The sequence below is a fragment of the Eupeodes corollae genome, chromosome X, assembly GCF_945859685.1.
Source record: "Eupeodes corollae chromosome X, idEupCoro1.1, whole genome shotgun sequence".
Taxonomy (NCBI): Eukaryota; Metazoa; Arthropoda; class Insecta; order Diptera; family Syrphidae; genus Eupeodes; species Eupeodes corollae.
Window position 1 is genome coordinate 1,152,896 of NC_079150.1, and position 23,933 is coordinate 1,176,828.

The 23,933-nt window shown below is 34.4% G+C and overlaps 1 protein-coding gene across 8 annotated transcripts in view; it reads left to right on the forward strand.

Moving 5' to 3' along the window:
* LOC129953427 (zinc finger protein 2) overlaps window positions 1-23,933 on the forward strand; it is a 56,269-nt gene that overhangs the window by 12,618 nt on the left and 19,718 nt on the right. For 5 of the 8 annotated variants that reach the window (XM_056066657.1, XM_056066660.1, XM_056066659.1 and 2 more), the window contains exons 3-8: window positions 8,763-8,831; window positions 17,609-17,959; window positions 18,651-18,798; window positions 18,884-20,663; window positions 21,010-21,191; window positions 21,954-23,642. In XM_056066657.1, coding sequence (XP_055922632.1) covers window positions 17,855-17,959; window positions 18,651-18,798; window positions 18,884-20,663; window positions 21,010-21,191; window positions 21,954-23,642 — 3,904 coding nt within the window. In that variant the 5' untranslated portion in view covers window positions 8,763-8,831; window positions 17,609-17,854. The remainder of the gene's footprint in view (window positions 1-8,762; window positions 8,832-17,608; window positions 17,960-18,650; window positions 18,799-18,883; window positions 20,664-21,009; window positions 21,192-21,953; window positions 23,643-23,933) is intronic. The other 3 variants (XM_056066663.1, XM_056066662.1, XM_056066664.1) reach the window with 3 other exon arrangements.

The following is a 23,933-nucleotide window of genomic DNA, read 5'->3' on the forward strand; positions in this document are numbered from 1 at the left end:
CAAATTTAATTTTGATGCTAGATTTCGAAAGACTTCAAAAAATTAATAACCAAATATGTGCACACGTCCTATTGAATATGACAGATTCTCAACAGAACTTCACCAAAAGAAAAAAATTCTTGTTTACTTCTGGTCTCATGACCAAACATGAAAATTAGTATCCAAGAAAACATTTGCAATATTTTTAGAATAGTTTATAGGGAATCTGAGATATTTGAGATTGACTTGAGCTTACTTGTAAACAGAGAATGTTAGTTCTAAACATAACCGTTTAAAGCTAGTGAGGTAAAATAATTTTGGCATAAAATAGAAACTTCAAATTATAAACTCAATTATTATCATCTGTAATACCGATTTGCTCTTTGCAGGCAAAAAATCAGTGTTGATATATACGTTTTTGGTATATCAATATAAGACTTATTTTAAGGCCTTTAATTTCAAGATGTGCATTGTGCATACTATATGAACATTTTGAATTTGATTTGAAAACCTTATTTTTTGGAAATGTTGTTATTCTTTTACCATCAATTTTTTTAGAAAAAACTAGCCATGTCTTTCTACAAAAGAAAATTCTTAAATAATTCATCACAGTTACCTCAGAAATTAAAACAAAAAAAAAGTAAAAAAGTAGACTAAAGTTGATTTTAAAAATTTAAATCCGAGGAAAAACTCAAGTTAGAGATATTTTACCAATCATAGAAATTCGAAAAAGAAAGAAAATCAAGTTACAGATGGAGTGGAAAGTGGAAAACGCAAAGTTCACAATTAAAATTTGAGTTACGGAAGTTCAAGTGCTTTAGGATGTGTTTTAAAGCCTAAATTATTACCCTTTTCAATTTTTATTAAATTTATCAAATAAGTTTAAAGTGATTTTAATTTGTTTTTCCTTTTTTCTTTTTGATTTACATTTATAAAAAAAAAACAATATTTTTCATTTTCAATAATGACACTTGAACAATTCTTTTTGACATAACATTAGTAATTAATTTTACTCACACTTGAAACCTTACAAAGATACCTTTCATCAAATGTTAAAAATATTCTCTTACCTATTGAATCTCACAAGATATAAACAATTATTATCAAAAAATTTAAGTTGAAATATCCCAGAGATATTATGAGCAATTTTAAATATTTAAGGTCCCATAGTAAAATATGTATTACCTTTTTTTATTTAGATTTAATAAATATTTAATAAATTTCTTTATATTTCTTAACAATTTGTTAAAGTTAAAATCACGGAATGGCTACTTTAAATTTTAGAAATTTTCTAAATCCATATCACATTTTTTTTTTATATTGTACGCGCACTCAAAGGGATATGATTATCCACAGTGTGAGCAATTAGGAAGGGAGGATAGGCTTGGAATGGAGATACTGATGCATATTGGTTTTAAATACCTGCGCATTGTAATGAGTGGGAAATATTGGGTCTGGTAAAGCATTCCACATTCGTGTAGTGTAGTGTAGTAAATTATAGCCAGATCAGAAGGGGTAAAAAAACTTCTTACATCAAGGGAGAAAACCTAAGCACTTAGCAGCGTTTTTAGCGGCTTCATATATGTATGTGATCACTCCACAAGAGATGGTTTGTGCATATACCTAAATGCACATACCTAAAACTGAAAGCTGTTCTGTCTCCTCGATGCAAGTACCACCCATGGATAGTGTCATTGGGGAGAGTAATGGCTGAATTACAAACACGCTTCAGCTTCGGCTTCGTCTGCGTTACGGTGGGCCTGCTTCGAGGTTGCTTTGAATGACATTTCTATTATTTCATCCCTCCAAAGATCAAATATTTAGTTTGTTGACATTTTTTTTACAGCCGTTGAGCTGTCAGACAAAACAAAAGTTCAGATATTTGAACAAGAGCTTCCGTTTGGAGTCACATTACGTTACATTACGTTCTTTTCCTTACGATTGTCAAACGAAACGTGAGGTCGAAGCTCCATTGTGATAGCATGCATTGAATTCCTATGGCTGAACTCGTAAACGTCAGGGGAAGCCGAAGCTGAAGCGTGTTTGTGATTCAGCCATTAAGTTTTTCTGACCGTAGACAGCATTGAGTTTTCGAAGCATTCAGTTCTACCCTTTTATTTATTCCCCAATACTACTTGAATTGAACGGTCCGAATGGTAATTACTAACCCAACGAAGAAGAGATTCATCAATTCCAAATGCACGCATTTTCGATAAGAGAGCTTGGTGCCAAACTCTACCAAATGCCTTTGAAATATCAAATGCAATACTCTTACTTTCTCCAAATCGATGTAAAGATTTATTCCACTGTTCGGTGAGATAAACCATTAGATCACCAGTGGACCTATTGCAACGAAAGCCATACTGCCGGTCATTAAGAATCTTTCGTTCTTCAAGATATTTCTTAAGCTGAAAATTGATCAGCGTTTACATGACCTTGGAAAGAACGGACGTAAGTGCAATTGAACGATAGTTAGATAGTGAGGAGGATTCGCTTTTTTTAGGGACAGGTTGGACAAATTCAGTTTTCCATCCATTCGTAAAGAGACCTGTAGAATAGGACAGAAGGAAAAACTTACGCAGTGGTTTTGCCAGCATTGAAGAGCACCTCTTCAGAACAATAGGGGAAACAACCAGCAAATTTGTGAATGTCAAGATTTTTAAATACTGTAACTGAACAAGTGCGCAAGAAGATTCGTCCCATAGGCAGCATCGAATTAACAGCAAACTGTGCTGCAAGCAAATTGGCTTTATCAAGCGAGCTTACATAGGGAGTGTCATTGGAAACGAGCGTCGGGGCCGACGAAAACGTAGTGTTACACACATTTTTTTTACAAATGACCAGAAATGTGTACTACCAATGGGATATTATAGTATTTTTTGCCGTAATTTCTGCTCATACAAAAATTTAATGCTTCGCTCGTATATGTCCGTTACAGGTCTTTCTAGCTTGTTTGAACTTATTCCGGGTTTCCTCAATTGATTTGGCTTTGTAATTCCGGAAACTTACATTACATGATCCTAATAACCTCTTTACAGCTCGAATCAAACCATGAGTTTTCTTTGAGTTTGATAGATTTTACCCTGTTCGGGGTAACATTTCTCATTCCACAAAGAATTAAGTTTGTAATCATATCTGCACTAGAATCCAGGTCACTATCGAGGAAAAAATAGTGACCAGTTAAAGTTCCTGAAGAATTCATTGAGACCGTCCCATTTGGCTTTCTCATATTGCCAAACGGTTCTCGTAGGTGTTTTAACTTTAACTGGGGTTTTTTGGCATGAGAAATTGGCAGATATTAGAAAATGGTACCTAGAGGCGATAATACACTGACCGTATATTAATTAGGATTAGAGGTAAGAAAAAAGTCCAGTCTAGTTGGCGGATTGACCTACAACGTCAGGAATCCGAGTTGGCTCGTCAACTAACTGAGTCAGGTGGTTTAACTCAGCAAAAACGACGACATACTGTACAATTATTCTTATAAGAGATGCGGATGGAAACGTCCATTTAAAAATTGGGAATTTAAATCAAAAGATAAATTTAAGCTTGTGTTTGCTTTGTTTATTTTTTCAAACTGCCACTTTTTAGACATTTTTGGATGCTTCTTTTTTTTTTTAAATGCAATTATCAATCTACTAGTTAACTAAACGAAAAAAAAAGTTTAAAATTTAGGACTCCCTCGTAGTGAATTGCTAAATATAACTTGTCAATTGTTAAACCCTTAACAATAAATTGTTTAAAATTTAGCCACCATAAGATTGAAATATTCATCCTAACATATTGAAATACAAAAAAATTTAAAAATATATCGAAGTTTTTAGTAACCGTTTATACCCGAGAGAACTAATTTCTCGCCTACTATCAGTTTTTCTCTCATTATTATCAAAACATCTACCACCAATAAAAAAAACCATGTCGAGTCGATGTCCGTCCCCGATTTAAAATTAATCACAAAAACTTCCTGCATACCTTCTGTCATCTTCACCTGTGTTTGGCAACTTGTGATCATGTTGTGGTATAACATTTGACACATGGTGCCAGGTTCAGCAGCGGGTTGACATTAATTTGGTTAACGTGTTGGTTCCATAGATAAAATGATGTGAAGGACAGATACGAAAATACTATCCCTTGGTTCGTTTCGTGCAGGTAGTTTTATAAATTTGAAGTTAGACAAAAAAAAAACAATTTTGTGGACAGTAAAATTTACCAGAAACTAACCTAACGGACCAAATAATAATTAAAAAAGGGGAATCAAACCATAAAAGAGAATGCAGTCATGCCTGATTACAGGACACATTGCGAGGGACATAATTTTGAGTTTGTTTTGAATGGTGTTTCTGTGCCTGTAACCGTGTTTTTTTTTTTAAGTTTCATGGTTATTAGTGCACTTTGGGGAATTGTTTCAAGGTACGTGAGTTGGTTATATCATGGCAAGGAATAAAAAAAAAACTAATCGCATGGTGAAATGAAGTGGAACTTAGGAAATACAAGGCAAGAAATCGTCGCTAAACCTTACACTATATGCCCATCTTAGGCTAAATTGGGGAAGGTAGTTTTAACTAGTACTTACTTTGCAAAAATTGTAAGCATTTTGGAAAAGGTCGAAAACAATCTTGAAATAGAGAATACATTTCTTAGGGAGATTCATTGACTTTTCTTTTTTATGCTTGAATAAAGTCAAAGTCAAAATATAGACTAATTGTAAGATAGCAGAATGTACAATCACTTATGTGAATATCAATAAATTAGTTAGCTGAAATTTGAAAAAATAATATTTACAATGGCAAGAAAAAAAAACATGAATATTTCATTTGAAAAAAAGTATGCAATTTAAGAATCACCCAAATCAAATGAAATTTAACTTAATTGAAAATTAAAATAAAATCATAAAATCAAAAAAAAAAATACTCAATGCATAGCATCAGAGAAGATGGAGGAAAGCGGGTTTGCCATAGCTGATATAATAAATTAACAAAACATTAAAAAAGGGAAACAACGAACGTTCGAAATTGGGGTCGGGTGTAGGTATCTCAACACAGTCGCTGTCACCAGTCAATCGCTAAGTTGAATTGAGTTTGAGTGTAAATTCTTCGTCAATAACGATCATAATATCGATTGGGTATTAATTGTTATGTGAACGCTTATGATTTCAATTGGTATTATTTATTTTTTCTTTTTAGGACGACGACAACATGTATGTATCTAGATAAATTTGTATTGCAACCAGCGTCGTATATTCATTGGTCGTTGTGTGTTTGTATCATTGATGCATTGAACTTTTGATGAAGGGAATGAAGAGGTAAAATGAGGAAGAAAAGTTAGAGCACCCTCTTAATTAAGACGCCACATTAATACAGCAAGAAATCATTGAAGGCCCTGACAACAAATGATTAGTAGCACTTATTGTGCTCGTTAGCCATTTCTTAAAAATGAGCCAATATTACCATTGTCTTCGCCTTCGCCATTACCATCACTATTAACAATTCATCATTGCTTTTTATAACCATGACCGCACTGCCCCCTTTTCCCAGTACGTTTGTTCACTGGTTAAATGTAACTTAAGCAAACAAAATCAAAAAACAGCAGCACCATCACCAGAAGCAGCAAAATTTGTAAGCTTCATCGTCTGGCATTTGTTTGTTTGGTCATTGCCCGTCATTGTGTTGTTTTAGTTTTTTTTTAGTTTGAAACCTTTAATCTTCTTGAAGTACCCCCACCCCCCTCGCCTAGTAGAGTTTGAATGATGAAAAGAGAATAATTATACCTATATGGACGACCGGTTTATATAAAAAGAAGTCACCTTAAGGCCCGCGTAAACTCTGCCGTCAAAACTAAAGTCTCGTTTTTAGTTTGACATGTAAGGTTTATACAGAGAGATAAAAGCTAGCCAAAATTGTTTTGAAAATATTTTTTATTATGTGCAATTTGTCTTCAACAAAAATCCTAGTTTTAAGACTTTTAAAGAAAAGTAGTTGGCGCAACAGACCGTTAAGAACTAGAACCTTGTGACTTACAACTCTCAACCATTCCTGTGCGCAAGTAATGTTTTCAAGGAGGGAAGGGGCCTAAAGTTTTAAGCCGGACTCGAACGGCTATTTTGAGAAACCACTTTTCATGGCAAGAATAATTCTTGGAGGATTTGTCAAGTATTCGTGAAACAAATTTAAGATGGCACAAGCAGGGTCTGAACCCATGACCTCTGGCATAACAGTCAAACTCACCAACAGGTACTACTAAACGGTGAAAGTATTGATCACGCACAAATTTAGAATTATAATTGGTATTTTTTTAGGCTTGAAATCAACTTTCTATTGGAAGTATTTGAAATAGATCCGATTTGTCAAATTAAAAATGTTGAAATTTGTCCACGTTTCAAGGTCCCTACAATCTAAATGTATTTCGTGTACGCACGTCCGTTCGTTCTTGAAGCTTGTTTCCTCGCTCATTTCTCAAGAATCAATAGAGATATCGAGTTCCAAATAAATGTTGTTATAAATATACATATAGTAATGCAGAGCGGATAAAAATTGGTTAACCCAAAATAACTCACGAACCAATAACGGTAGAGACTTAAATTAAATATATTATTTTATAAATAAAAAAAATTAAAAAAAAAAATATTAACCTCGAATATCATACGTACAAAAAATGATTATCTCCAAAATAATTTTATTCAACGAAAAATAACGTTTTTGATATCTGGTAAAATTATTAAAATTGAAGTGACAGTAGGTACTACAACAAAAAATCAAAACCTAAAAAAAGCATTAGGTACTAAAACTTGGTAAAAAGTTATTTTCGACTCAAATATCTTTTCTAAAATTTAAATTGTTGACTTCAAATTAATTTCATCTTATTCAAAATATAGTTTTCGACATTCAGTCAAATTTTTATAAAAATACAAAAGCCAGGTTTTTTTCATAAAAATTTAAATTAATAAATGAAGGACTCCAAACTATTTTATCATATGCAACATATTGTTGGTAATTTTTAGTTAATCTTTTAGAAAAATTCGACTGTTTTTTTTTGCAAAACAGAAAAACCTACAAAAACAACAAGGACTAATAAGAAATGGTTTTCGATTTAAGTATAAGAACAATGAAAGATATTGACTTTAAATTATTTATCTCACACAAAATATTATTATAAATATTTTGTTAAAGTTTTGAGCAAGATATATCGACAGACGGGATTGGAAGTTATCAGTGTGGGTCGCATACCAGCCTTTTTTACTCTTATCATCAACCTGGGCCGCAACATACCTTCGGACGCCCCTAACATTATACCTAAAGATTGTAGGTATATCCCTTGTCTGAGAAGAGATGTGGTGCGCAAACTCTTTCGTTACTCCCTGAATGCGCACTTATAAGATGCGCGACGATAACAATGACGATTACCATTGACAAAGACGAAGACGCTACGCGACGCGACGCAAGTTCAGCTTGCTAAGAAGATGGTTGAGGCACTGCTCTGCTCTGCCGTATGTGATGTGGACTGCGCGAATCCCTTCAATTTAATAATAATTCTGTATGCGATAAATGTAGCTCTTGTGTGTATAAGGTCAATTGTTTGAAAGAAGTGTTTTTTGCATGCATTTGATTTTTCAAAAGCGACACAACCAAACAGACAAGCAGATATACAATATTCAGTGAGTACAATATTTAACGTACGTCGCATAATTATATAAATTTGTTCTCAAATTCAAATTGAACGTTAAATGAGAGCAGTAAACAACAACAACAAAAATAATCCAGTTCCCGATGAGAGGAGTGGTGAGGAGAGGAGTATGGCAAGGCAATGTGGCATAACAATGGTCGAAAGATGAATAGGAGTAGAGCAGGGAACATTGTTGAATCTTGGGTGCGTACAATTAGAACTTAATTACCAGAAATTTCAGTGGAAAAAAGAAATACTGTGCAGGCATAGGTAGGTACGTATGTATGTTTGTTTCTAACGTAAATTAAATATGCTTTTGTTTGGAATGTTGTTCGTTCTTCTTGGCTTAGGTATAATTTTATAATAAAAATAATAAAGATACTTATGTACTACATAGATATATCATAGGTATGTAAACCTATAAAAATAAATTCGATGCTGATAGAAAGAATTTATCTGAAGTATAAATAGGGCAAACTCAAACTCATCACACTAAAAGGAAGTATCAAAACTATGTGTTTTTAAACAGGATTTGGTAAAAATACTGTATGGATCACAATACTGTATTTAATACTGTGTCTCAAAATACTGTATAATCTAAACATTTTTTTCTCGAAACCAATTAATATGTTAAAACTTCTAATATAATACCGTATTACGCTATACAGTATTAATTAAGCATTTTGTAATACGGTGTTTTAAATTTACAATATTTTGAAATACAGTATCGTACAGAATTTTGACCATACAGTATTTTAAAATACAGCATTTCGAGCCGCTCCCTTTTGGACAACTTCGTCAGAAAATATAAAACATATAGGTAGATACAAATTTAACGTTAAACTTACATGAACTCGAGAACTAACCCATCTTACGTAAACAGTATCAAAGTCATCGCTAAAGAGCCTTTAAATTATTGTATGGATATCTGATTCTTAGCTGCCCAGACAGTTATCTATTTCCTGGGCTTTTTTGCCCTAGACTTACTGCAGTTAAGAGCAATCCGTCAATGGAACTTATCGTTAATCTTTTCTATGACAATTTTAATAGCCTTCCTAATGTAGGCGTACAACGAGTTTGAAAATAAAACCCTTGCTTATTTATTTTGTTTTATATTTTTCCAGAAATCAAGAAACTAAACTCACATTTTGAAGAGCATAAACGGCTATCATCTGGAAACTAATACGCGCCTGGTGAGTGTCCCTAAGCCTTTTTCTAGATATTTTGCTTGTCTTTTTTTTTCTTGTTTAAGGAGTGGATATGAGTTGCTTTACTTTTTTTTTATTTGTATGAGAAAGAAAAAGAAGCTTTATTTGTTGACAGTATAATATTGGTTTTTAAAATTAACAACTTAATATGTAACTTAGTTATTGTGACATTAACATCATCAATAGAAACAGGGTAGGTTGCTTGCTAGAATAAGAGGTACCTATGCCTTTTTATGGATCCTACTTTTTTTTTTTAAATAAACCAAAATTCGTATTCGTAATAAAAAAATAACAAGATATTTACTTACATAAGTATAAATATAGTATCCTTCCTTACGCATAAATTTGTTTGATTGCAAATTTACTGCTGCTGCCAGGTATCCCAGACCAGGTGGTTAAGGTGAGTGATCCTTTTTTGTTTCTCAGGAAGTCGAAACTCCAAGTCAATGTCTGAAATCTCCTGAAGCAAGTATTCAAGTATATGACTGTTTGTTTTGTACAGTATTTTGTAGGCAGGGATGGCGGATGGATATGAGGACTGCTGGAAGATGAATTCAGATAAAAAGCGTATAGGTATATACATACGCACACACTCATATGTACCTACGACGACAAAAAAGTCGACATTGTCTTTATTTAGATGACATTGGGTGGACATTTTATATTTGTAGCTAGCCGTAGTAATGCGTAGGATGTTGTCAACATCATCAGATACATATATGTACTCCTATAATATATGCTCTTGGAGACTTGTGAGGGTTATCGACTTTTTGTCTGCTGCCTGGCCTGGTATGGCCTCACTCTTACTCTTACCGCCTTTTTTTAGTTTTATGTGACTTATTTGCAGATCACCAGATTTAAGTATGATAGCTAAGTGAATTGACGACAATTATTTCTATTAGGTGTTTTTACTTAACAAAAAAACAACCAAATGATTATTTTTTTAATTCACAAATTTTACAAGTCCAAAAGTTTTAAGATTTTTGAAAAAAAAAAAAAGAAATTGATTAATTCAACATTCGTGAGATATGCATATGTTCTACAATGTGTGTTGTCTTTTTTGTGTGCGATGTATGTAGGTACCTAAACTTTGAAACAAAAATCGAATAAAACCATTATAATTCTCATAATTATCATAATCACGATCGAAACATGTTGTCGAAGTCATGACACGTACGCAGAGGCGCAAAATTCACACACATACGTTACGGAGATACATTTATATATACATATATATATAACTGCACATTTTTAAGATATACCTAAAGGTAAAAAGGATCACGCACACCTTTCATATAGAAGGCAAGGTTTTTTTTCTCAGGTGTTTTCGGAATTAAGTTTGTGTGTAAATATAAGTATAATAAGAACAAAATCGCGCGCGTCGCTCCACACAATTCTGATGTGATGAAAACGAATTCCACCGTTGCTTCTTTGAATCATCAGAACCATGAACCACGCGGACCATGGACCAAGCAGACGATGCCGAACCAGCAAGCAGCAGCTGATAAAAACTGAAACATTAGCAGTTAGCGCGACAGGCAACTTTTTCCCCCAAAATGTGATATAAAGGCGACTGACTTGCTGCTAGGTTTAAATAGTCGTCGGCTATTCTTTCTTAGATATTTTTTTGTATGTTTTGATTCTGTTGACATTTTCTTCGAGTTTTCAGTTTTTTTTTATTTTGCCAAAGTCGGTGCGGCGGCGGCCGGCGCGGCGTTTTATTTTGAATCCCTCTTTCTGATGTGTTACTGATGCAATGACTTTTTGTTGTGCTTTGGATGACGCGCACGAGATTAGAAACGGGAAGCACCGAAATAAGAAAAATGAGCAAAATTATATAAATCAAAGAGTGAGAGCGTATAAAGGTTGGTGGATGCACCGGCAAGAAAACAAAAAATTAGTTTTTTGGCGGCACGGTTTATGTTTCAGAATAGGTATTAGTGACCTTCACCATAAGCGGCGAACACGTTTCCATTTTGATCGTTGTTTACAGTTTTATTTTAAGTTGGGGGCAATTTTTTTCATTGTGTGGTTGACCGTTTGACGTTAAATTTGATAAATCAACGTTTTCGAGATTTGGTTTTTTAACACTCATCAATCCATGGAACTCAACGGGAGACGGGCACGGCGGTCTTTTAGTGTAACTGCATTAAGGGAATACAACATTTTCCTTGCCCACCAACCGAGGTATACAACGATTCGTTAATAAGAGATTTGTTGTTGAAGAGTTTAAATTTAGAATAGGACAGTATTATATTAAGGCAGTCAAACAATTTATCGTCCCTATAATTAAAACTGGAAAAACATAAGGACACATTTGAACACACCCTTTCGCTGATCATCGAACTGTCTTTGCCAATTTACTCGGTAATCTCAATTTTTGTATCATGGTTAAGTACACGAACGAGCAACTTCTGCAAATTATAAAAAATGTCTACCGAAAGAGTGTATTTTGGTCGTAATAACAAGTTTACTGCAAAAAAAATTGAGTCTACATGTTCGTTGCGTGATGTTGCCGGGTCAGCGAGACAATGGTATAGTCTTAATGTGTCGAAAATATCGCTGCCGTTCAGACAAATATAACAAATGATCCAAAACAGTGAGTTTGTTGGCGTTCTCAAGAATTGGACATCGCTCAAACGACATTATGGAATACTTTGTGTAAATATCTTGGTTTGCAATGGTACAAGATCAAACTAACATAAAAATTGATACCGATGGATCATTTTAAGCGACGTAAGTTTTACGATTGGTCAAGTTATCAAGTCCTAGATAATTCTATATATACTGGCTGATGCTAATTTCTTCAATCTTCTAAATTTTTTTGAACAAATTTACTCATTCCAAAACCAAAAAGGTCCTCGTATTAGAAAAGAAATTGTAACAAAAAAGCGAAAAAAAACAAAACGACAACATAACGGCATAATTTATAGCAGGAACTTAAAACTTAAACTTACTCGAGCCTTTGTAAAAACATTTGACGTATTTGTAAGGGAATTGGCGTAAACAGTTATTGCCAAAAGCTTGTCCTACATTGATTCTTTTTAAATATTGTTTCATTTGGAGTAAAATTGTCATTGATTTCTAAGTTTTCTAGCAGACAAGGACTTGTGAGTAATACTTCTCCTTATTTAGTATAAATTAAGGTCGAATGTTACGGTACTAACGACGTTCTTCTACTTTTACCGCATTAAGCCTTAGGGTTCTACAGTGCTTTACTTGCAACAAATTAAATACTGTTATTATGAAGAAGATTCTCTTAATTTTGTTTGCTATATCAATATTAGTTCATACTCTTGTTTCTAATAGTAAGTAATTACTATTACTACATTCTTAGATTAAATATGTAAAAAGTTTTATAAAATGCTAATACAAGTCCCAGTAAAGCATGAGCTAGTATTGATTTGTGAGATTATTATTCGTGAAGCTGATCTTTTACCAAGGGCGGATACAGAATCTTAATCAGGAGGCGATCACACACTTCACATAAAGACGAGCTTTTGAGCACCGCTTAGAAACGTTCTATTACATTATTTTAGAACAATGTTGTTTAGCAAGATAGTGTCAAACTATTTGATTTAGACAACTCCATACGTATGAAAACATTACAAGATTCCAACAACTTTATAAATATGCCTTATTTAAGAGCTAAAGTACAATAGTTTATAGGGTTTTGGGTGCATTTCAGGAAGTTATTGTAATCGGTGCGATTTGTCGAATTGAAATTTTGACATATCTCGACGTTTCAAGGTCCCTAGATTCGAAATAAAAGATTCTTAGATAGATCTCTGTGCATGCGAGTGTACGTACGTTCGTACGTCTGTACGTTCGTTACGTTTTTTCGTCGTCCATATCTCAAGAACCTGTGGGAATCTCGACTTCAAATTAATTTTGTTATACAGATAATAATGCAGAAAGGGCTCTACAGAAAATTTAGTGGGTGTTTTTTTTACCATAGTTTTTTTATCTTACGAACCAATAATGATGAAGACTTGAATTTAATTATATATTATGTATTGTAACGCGAACAAACATATTTTTGGACAAAATTGTTTTTTTTTTTTAACAAAAACTGGATTAAAAATATTTGTCACCTCTAAAATTGTACGAATAAAATAAAATTGTATCTCCAAAATAGTGTGTAATAATTATTAACGTTTTCGATAGTGATGAAATTTTGAGAAAAATCGAATAGACAGTTTTCTTACAATAAATAAAAACCTAAAAAAAAAAGCTAAACTTAACTTGGTAAACATTTACTTTCTACTCAAAAATTAAAAACATTGGCTTCAAATTTATTTTATCTCACTGAAAATATTGTTTTCTACATTCAATAATTTTTTCATAAGAATCAATCAGTTTGTTTTTTCATAAAAAATAAAATCTACAAAAAAAAGACGCAAATTTGGTACAAATTAATGTTCGGTTCTCGATATCTCTGAAATTAATTTCATTCATCCAATTTGTTTATATAAGAAATAAAAACTTTAAAGAAATGCTACTACGAGTAAAATTAGTTAAAATTGTTTTTCAACTATAAATCGCGTTTACAAAAATAGATTTCGAAATCAAACTATTTCATCAAATGCAAAATATTGTTGATAATTTTTAAATCTTTTGGAATAATTCAACTGGCAACTTTTTTAACAAAACAGGAAAACCTACAAACCTTTTAAACAAGACAAATTGACAGATGGGAAGGGAAGTTATCAGAACCTCTTTTATGACTATAACTATCGTTATCAGTTTGCTACTTCGTAGATTTGAGCTGATGCTGGAAGAAAAATTCTAAAAAAATACTGTTTTGCGTGAACCTTTTGAAAATATTTTGACCTTAAAGTAGCTAATAAAACTTAAAAATTGTAGAGCGAAAAATGTTTGGTTCTTGAAATAGCTGCATTTAAGTAAAAAATTGCTATGAAAATTAAATAACAAATGATTTCTGAATAAACTTTATTATCGTAGTCACACTGTTTTTGTGAAATCAGTATTCTTGAAATTCGTGTTTAGAAGTTTTGTGTTCAGTTCTAGAGCATCTAAAGCAAATTAACTTTAAAAGAAGATTAAAAAAAAATACATTTTGAAAGAAAAAACACTTTCAGAAAGCTTTACACTATTTATGTGGGCCCGAAAAATTAAGAGAATTGAAGACGAGTTTGAGGATTTTAAAGGCAACTTAAAATCAAATTGGAGATCTTTCATTCAAGGTTTCTTCTTAAGAACCTGAATGTTTCCCTCAGAAAAGATCTTATGAAAATAATTTATAGCATAAGTAAGGTTTAAGAGTTTCTTAATTGTGTGAATATTGTTTCTTTACTAACAAATCTTTACATGAAATCTTTGCCCCCAGGATCGTAATTTGTCATAAATTGATGTATTTGTGCTGAGCGATTGAAATGAGACTGCCTTTCCGATTCATAATATGTTCTTGGTCCGGTCCTCAGTTAAAAGTAGTATTCACAAAGTTTAAAGCAGTAAAATATGTATTATGAGCTCAATAAGATTTTTTTTAAGAGTACCAATTTTTTAATTCGCACAAATGCAAAAATAAAGAACAAATACATTTATTAAATTGTTTAATATATTAAATTATTATTTTTATGAATTCTAACGTTCGGCATGCGGCCAAACAATTTAAATTGCATTTAAAACAACTTTAATTGTGGAGGCATAGTGTGTTTTTTATATTTAAAGTTAGGTGCAAGTTTTTGTTTTTTTTTCTGTTCAAGTCATGACAGCTTAAAAGATAAAGACTTAAGTTTTTTGTTTGCTTAATTTTCTGGTTAGTTGTATTTTCTTATGATGTTAAAAGAACAATGCACCTATAATTGTCATAAAAACACGCAACTCAAAGAAAACCACTTTAACCTATTTACGAGTATCTACCCAAAGTTGTTTTATTAAGTAGGTACCCATTGTTTTTCTAATTTAATTTCTAATACTGAATTTTATGGTTATAAGGAAAAAAGTTTTGTATGTTTAAAAATAGTTATGTATGTAGGTATGAGAATTACTAATCTCAGGACTTCCAGTACTAAACTAAGTACTTTTAATTTTTCTATACGGGTTTAAAAAACTACTTATTTAAGAAGAAATATAATAAAAAAATATGATTTTAAAAAAATCGCGATCACATTTGCTAGAGAAATAATAATAATTATGATAAAATATCGGCGCCATTTAAGCTGTCAAAAATGGAAAATTAATTTATTACATCAATTATGATCGATTTTAAGAGAGTGTATCTGCGTCAGTTTCACCGATCGACGACGCGACTTGTATGTGAGTGTCTGACGGCCTGGGTCTGAGCAAGATGCCATAGCCGCACAACCACCACCTATCACAAAAATCCCAATGCATAATAAACTATAGATATCCTGAGTATCAGCTTTGAACAGCCTGACTCTACTCTACTCTACACCACTCTACGATACCACATCACTATAATACAGTAAGGGTGAGGGCGGCTGTCAGGAACAGGCAGTGTGGTATAAGGTATTATGGTGCAGAACCGACTTTTGTGAATTCGCACAACAAGATCCGAGATCACTGAAATGTTGGAATTTACGCGCTCAAAAGCGCTAAAATACATAAATCAAGCCTTTTATAATTTGCACTAACAAAATGACTACAATGAACGACGACGGTACGGGCGACATTGCTATATGAGTTTTGTTGGTTTGGTTTGCTGCTTTGCTTTAAGCTCAAAATGCAAAAAAAAAATGTGATTGCCGGCTGCAATACAACAAAATATAAATCTAAAAAGGAAACAAGGGAAGGGAGTTGTAGTTGACGTGGCTCGGTGGAGGCGGCCGGCACCGCGGTGTGGCCGGGCGTAGAGACACGTGGTGGTGTTTGTGGAGTGGCAATGGCAATAGTGACGCACACCGGGACGGCTGCACAATATTTAAGTGTGTTGTACTGTAACTTCTTGCATCTTACAGCCTAAAGCACTGAGTATGTTTATTCTCTTTTGATTTTCTGTTCTTAAATTAAAAAATTCTTAATTTAAAGCTAAGACTAGATTGTTTTGATCCTACAGAAGAGAAAAAAATTCCACAGTTTCATAGACTTTTCTCCAAATGGACAGGTAGATATCTGTTCTTTTTATCATTGACATCCAACATATCAAGTAAATATGATGTCGGTGGATAAGATTTGTAGGTTCTAATTGGATTTTCAGTTGAACGTAGTGAAGTTAGATATTGAGGTACCGATCCTTGACCATTTAAATGCTTAGTTTTAAAAATAAACATCTAATATCAGCTTTTTCGATACCGATCAAAGCTTCTGTCTTTTTTTAATCTGGCCATGCAACCCATTATCTAAAAATTTGATTTGAATATTTTTGAAATGATGAAAAACAGAATATAAATACATAAGCTAACAAAACTTAAGTCTCAGATACAAACAATACAATTCTTTTCTATTAAATATATATATACAATTAAGTGTATAGGGTTTGGAATCAGGCTCTCTTATCAAAAATGCGTGCTTTCAAGTAGTATTCGATGGGTTCAAGTTTTAATACCACATAATAAATGCTGGTGTGTCCCAGGGCTCTGTTTTGTCTCCAACACTCTTTCTCATTTTAAATAATAAATTACTGTCTGCAACTTCTAATCCAATTCATTGTTCTCCGACTCTTATCTTTTCGTATTCGTTTTCAGACTGCAACGGCAAAATATGATAAGCTCATTTAATTCCGACCACTCATTAAATTTATAATAGGGAATGAAATACTGCGTGGAGTTTAATGCTTCGAAAACCCAATGCTGTTTTGTATCGTCAAAGCGAGATATACACCCCTTGCTATTATCCATGAAGGACATTTGCATCGAGGAAACTGAACATCTCGATATTCTCGTTAATGTGTCATCAACCACCTCTTGTGGAACGATCACATGCGATGTCGACAAAAAAGCCCCAAGATGCTTGGGTTTTCTAAGGCTAGGGAAGCAGTTTTTCTACCCTCCTTATGTGGCTCTTATCTACAAGAATTGTATACGTCCAAAGCTTGGAACATACTAAAGCCTCTTAAACAGTATTGAACGTAGATTATTTAGATTGATTGGTGATATCACCATTATTGGATCATTTCTTGAACATCGTTGTAAAGTTTCTTGTCTAACAATTCAATGGTTGTACTCGCGCTTCTTGGAATGCTCACACCCTCGAGCCCAACATCGGACGTACTGTCAAATACAGAGATTCGTTTTTCAGCCGTACTACCCGAATGTGGAAAGCCTTATCACACTCTGTCTTTCCCAGTCATTGTAATTTTCAGGAATTTAAAACCAATGTGCACAGACATCTCCTCTCAAACACTCTCTCATTTTCCTAGTGCTCTCACTGTGTCTTTGCATATAAGGGTAGAAACATCCTCTTAAAAAGTCGCTTATCATATGTACAAAAAATGTCTTATTTTCTACGATGTCGCATGAATTAAGCCGCGTAGGGCTGGAAGTAAAACGCGAAAGATTAAATACCAAAACTCTTCTATTACGATGATACTATAAAGCCTGTACTAGTACTCGTTTAAATTCAGAAAAGTTACCGTCCTTACGCGATATGTTACTTGATTTTTAGTTCAGATATTTTTTTTTTGTTGATTGTTTTTTTTTTTATTTGAAATTTGTTTTGTAGATTGTGTAGATATTTTAGTATTACGTGTTGCTTTACATATGTTATTTATTTTAAAAATATAAGAATAAAATAAGACAAAATTCAAAAACACCAACGTGCACCCTAAAATATTGCAGAATGTCTCATAGCTGTTTTGTGGCGCACCGTTTTCGATTCGCGAAATTTTTTCAAGCCGCATGACTTAAAATTCAACACTTACTTAAAATATGGATCATCACTGAAAAACGAAGCAGAATGTTGCAGCAACATTTTTATTTAAAATGAAAAGAAAGTACACCAGAAGAAACATGCAACATTGATTTGAACTAATAATTAATCTACTAAGAAAAAAAAACTAAAGTAGCAATAAATAACAAAATAAAATGCCACCACCCTCAACACAATTGGAATCGCAACACAATGAACCAACGCCAAGAAAACGCCGACGTAAACGTGATGATCCACAATCGTGTATCACCAATTCGGAGGTGAGAGACATTTCTGAATTCTTTTTAAGTGTAGTTAATTTTTTTTGTTACTATTATTATGAGTTTAGTTTACTTCAATCAAATGTTTTGCCATTAAAGATACATGTTGCAGAGCCTTGTCGTAAAAGTTATATTTTCTTCTATATATTTGTACCCTTTGTCCGGGACTCGTCACAGAGTCTAGTTACTGGCAATCTAATATGCAACAATTTATTTATTTGACTTAAATAAACGGAAGATTGAATAAATATCTAATGAAATTTGCTTTCCTCGTTGCCATAGAATGTTTTAGTGGAACCCATTGAAAAAGTCTTTCCTTTTTTTATTTCACCTTAATTGGATTAAAATAAATATTTATAACAGATATGTATTTTATGTACTATTAAAGGTATATCCAATATGTTTATGTATTGAAGACTGCACGTGTAAAACGACGAAGACATGCATTCATGGGTGTGCTTTTCTGCGATTAAACATTCAACCCGAATCAATTAGGCATAATTCACATTGTGGAGCTGTGCGGCATTGAAGAAATCGCTATTTAATTATTATATTTTCTTTTCTATTGTTTGACATTTTCCTTATCCATTTACTTTCCATTATTGCTTTTTGATACCAAAATTAAAAATAAAATTAATAGAGTATGGAAAGGTATAAATATTAATGTTTTGGTTTTTCATTTGATTTTCAGGAATACGAATCGGATGACTGCTCCCCAATGTCCTGTTCTGATGTTGAAAGTTTTCAAGGCAAGATTGTTTATAACCCAGATGGCAGTGCTTATATAATCGATTCTGAAAATGAATCACTTTCGAATATTCCGGAGAATTGCATTAGTGGTAAGAATAGTGTTTTCATTTTAGTATTTATAAATTAAGTAAAAATGATGTACTTTGGTCCTTAAATTCGATTATGTTTTCCTAGCTGGGTCAACAACAACAACAAACAACCCAAAAATTCACTCATTTCGCGTAGTAACAGCTCGTGATGCTTGTGTTAACATTTCCGAGCTGAATAAAATTCAAAAACCTATATTAATGTGTTTCATTTGCAAGCTTAGTTTTGGTAATACGAAATCATTTAGCTTGCATGCAAACAGTGAACATACATTGAATCTTCAAGAATCGGAAAAGCTTTTATTGAATCGAGAGTATTCAAGTGCCATTATACAGCGTAATGTTGATGAAAAACCTCAGATATCGTTTTTGGAGCCATTGGATATACAAAAGCAGAATCAATTAAATAAATTAGCATCGCCACAAAAACAACAACAACAACACCCACAGCTGCATCAACAACAACAACAACAACAGCAGCAACAATTACTCATAAGTTCAACTTCATCAATATCGTCATCGACGGTGAATAGCAACAATTCCTGCAGCAACAGCATTAGTAGTAGTAACCTACCAACGACATTATCGTCTTCATCATCGACCTCAGTAGGGACGGTTTCTACCGTAACAGTGGCAGCAGCAGCAGCAGCAGCGGCAGCTAATGCAGCGTTAGTGGCTGCAATAGCAGCAAGTTGCAGCAACACTAGTTTGAATACATCAACATCGTTGTCAATGAACGCACCGCATATAGATAGCGATTCAATTATGGCGAGTCTTGGGGGCGCTGCTGGTGGGAATAGCAATACCAATACCAATTCTAGCTATGGGAACACAACCGGCACTCTTAGCAACAATCCAAGTAATAATAGCAGTAATTGTAGTCAAATCAAAAATCATCAGCAACAAAGATCGGATAATTTTGACAATCTGAGTACTCTAGATTTAAGTGCGGTAACAGCTGCAGCACAAGCAGCTGCTGCAACATCGATAGTCAATAGCCGGCACACACCACCACCATCATCACCCACATCGACTACCTCGTCGTCCCCATCATCATCATCTTCATCAGCATCAACCCTATCCTTATCTGCTCAGCAACCGTCTACAACAATCAGTGCATCTGGACTTCCAGCACCAACAAGCACGATTACCAACGAACTAAAACCCTTGCATTCCTTAGCCATAGCGATGGACACCATCTCATCAACATTTGCATCGAGTTCCCCAGCAACAAAACTATCGAGCATTAATAGTACTATTAGTGTAAGTAATACCTTAAGCAATAAGAACAACTCCTCAGCACTCTTACCTCCGACACCTACAACTGTTGCGGATTTCCTTCATCAGCAGTTTCAGCATATGCAGAATCAAATACGAATAACATCGCCAGCTTCGTCGATAGGGGTAAGTGCTAGCGGGTGCAATTCAGAAATAAATGCTCAGTCATCGTCAATAACAACGAGTGCGCCGTCATTAGGCTCGTTGACAGCTTCATTAGCAGCAGCGGCAGCGGCTGTTGGTAGCGGTTCTACAACTGATCTCAGCAGCAGCAATAGTGGTGTTAAGCTAATTAATGATTTCCTCCAGCATCAGTTCCAGCAGCAGCAACAACAACAACAACAACAGCAACATACATCATTTTCAACATGTCCTGAACATCCTGACGTAAAAGGAATCGATTGCAAAACTTGTGAAATGATCGAAATCAATATTAAATCACCAATGACACCGATCCGATCGCCTAATAATATTAATATGTTTCCATCTAATGTAACTTTGTCGCCGACCGCAGCTGCAGCACCCAGCTTCACAATCGGTGCATGTCCAGAGCATATCAATGGACGGCCCTTAGGTGTGGACTGTTCGAGGTAAGTAATTTCTGAACTTGGACCAAAAAACATTCCTTGAGGAAGTGCCCCAAACGCCTTTACTTTTGACAGATAGCTGATATAGCAATTCAGATATTGATGGGGAATATACAATTTTTTTCCTCGGAGAAAACTCTATCTTCTATCTTTATCGTCATTAAACAGAATAAAAATTATCAAGCAAAATTAAAACTTAATAAAACAATGACTTATGATTCTCTATCAAAACTGATGCAAATTAGTTAAAGTCACACGTAAGGCATAACGCTTAAAAAGTCTAGCGGCAGGGGCACCCTTTATAACAAATTACTTATGGTTTGCTTTGTATTCATATCTTTTTTTTTAGATGCGAAATGATATTGAATTCAGCTCGGCTTAATAGTGGTGTACAGATGTCAACACGTAACTCATGTAAAACTTTGAAATGTCCCCAGTGTAATTGGCACTACAAGTATCAGGAAACATTAGAGATTCACATGAGAGAAAAGCATCCGGATGGGGAGAGTGCATGTGGCTATTGTCTGGCCGGTAAGTAGAATAAAATACTCTAAGTTGCCTGTTGACTGTTGAGAATAGGTTTAATTGGTGGAACGATAGCCCAACCCTCGTTTGTTTTTATTTGCACTGTGTTTTGAAAACATGTAGGGATCTCTAGAATGCAGGGACTTTAAAACCTACATCGATTAAATTAATATTCTCTCGCTTAAATCTTTAATTAATGTTGATTATTGAATTAATTTGAGGACCATTTAATTGAAGACAGGCGACTTAAATATCACAGCAGACGATGCAGCAAGAAATCTCTTCCACAACAATTATTTATTATCATGAATATACCTAAAAAATAATTTTTGGTTACACTCCTTGGACTTCTTGCGTCTTCTTCAATTGCTACAGGAAGATATTGTGCGTAATTATTTATAATTAATATCGCCTTTATTGAGTAGGTAACCGAGGGAAGCGAATGTAGGAATGAAAGAGACAGGAAAATACCAAAATTATAATTAGGTCGTACCAGGCCAGCCATGATTTTAAAATTGAGGGAGGAACCGTATCGGCACAAACACGCAAGTAAAATGGTTTGCCCTGGCTTTGCGTAGCAATTTTCTTGCGTCGCGTCGTCATCTCAGATGTTTTGATGCAAGTTACTTTTAATTGGCCTAATATCCGGAAGAAGATGACATCGTTGGGTCTTACTTAATGTTTACCGAGCGTTTAACGTTTTGTCTCCCACCTTTCTCACTCGTATATTTTTTCTACCTCTCAACATTATTTAAATTTTAATTTTAGGTCAACAGCATCCGCGATTGGCGCGCGGCGAATCCTACACTTGCGGCTACAAGCCATACCGCTGTGAGATATGCAACTATTCGACTACCACAAAGGGCAACCTATCGATTCACATGCAAAGCGATAAGCATTTGAATAATATGCAAGAGTTGAATAGCTCGCAAAATATGGCAAATACTACGGCAGAAATTCGCGAATCGCCAAAAATAATAATGCCAAATATTCAGCAGCAAGCTTCAAAGCCGAAGCCGAGTTTTCGCTGTGACGTTTGTTCCTATGAAACAAGTGTGGCACGTAACTTGCGCATCCATATGACAAGTGAGAAGCACACGCATAATATGGCAGTGCTCCAGAACAACATTAAACACATTCAAGCTTTTAATTTCCTCCAGTCACAAAATCTCGGTCAATTGAGTGCAGCCCAAAATGCAGCGGTAGCTGCTTCCAACTTGCCCAATATATCGAATTTGCAAAATTTCCTACCTGAAGCAGCTCTAGCTGACATCGCTTATAACCAAGCTTTGATGATCCAGTTACTGCATCAGAATTCGGCAGCAGGGGCATTGAGCGCAGCAGCAGCAGCGGTATCCAGTCCATTAACTCTACCGCCACCCCAGCAGTCACCTGCTTCAACTGGGGTGCTAGTTTCTCAACCACAAACGACAACGACTCCAACGTCGCAACAACCCCCGCAGCAATCTTATCACTCATCGTTGACGTCATCAAAACTCAACCATCAAACTTCACCCCAACAAAATATGCCCACAGTTGTAACAACAGCGGCCCCGCCAATCTCAACATCTTCAATCACTACATCGTCACATTTATCCTCATCGCAACAGCATTCTGCGGTGGCGGCAGCAGCTCTTCTTGCTGAAGCAGCAGCTGCTGCGGCAGCTGCCACCTCCTCCGACCCCGCATCCATATGCCTCCAGCAGCAACAACAACAACAGCAACAACTTCAACAACAAGATGCATCCCTCGATCCTCCAATCGATCCCGACCCTAAACCAACCACAGCCTTCAGCTGCCTCATATGCGCCAACTATAACACCAACAGCATCGACGAACTCAACAATCACCTCATGATCGATAGATCACGCAATACCAACAACAATTGTAGCGACATCATGATGATTATCAACAACAATTACATCTGTCGACTCTGCAACTACAAGACTAACCTCAAGGCTAACTTTCAATTGCATAGCAAAACTGACAAACATTTGCAGAAGCTTAACTACATCAATCACATACGCGAGGGAGGTGTCAAAAATGAATATAAACTCAAGTACAGCCAAACCAATACCGTTCAATTGAAATGCAATTGTTGCGACTTCTATACGAACTCGATACAAAAACTAAATCTGCACACCCAACACATGCGTCACGACACTATGAAGATGATATTCAATCATCTCTTGTTTTTGGTGAATAGTTTTAATGTTTCTTTGGGTAGTGATGCTTTGGCGGTTTGTAGTGAAAACAGTGAATATCAATTAATGAGCAAGAATAAAGTAATAATGTGCCAATTGTGTAACTTTAGTGCAGTGAATATTTTACAAGTTGTGCAACATGTCAAAAGTTTGCGTCACATACAAGTGGAACAATTTATATGCTTGCAGCGGCGCAGTGAAAATCTCGAATCGCTTGGGCTGGATGATATCTTTAAAATTGCAGATAGTACTGGTGAGTTTTTTTTTCTTTTCAATAACTAATATTTGTTTCAATTTTATTTTCATAAACTTGGAGGGTGTTTTTGAACTATGGGATAGAATTCAATATTTGTATTTTTTTCGAAATTATCTGTGTTAAAAAAGAATGTGTGAGTAAATGAATGAAATTTTCCATGTTTGTATGTACGCCAAAAATATGACATAGGGCAAATATAGTTACAAAATAATACTTTTATTGTGCTAAGTCATAAACCACATGCAAGACTTAAAATAGTTAAAAACCTATCTCTGCCAGATCAAAGTT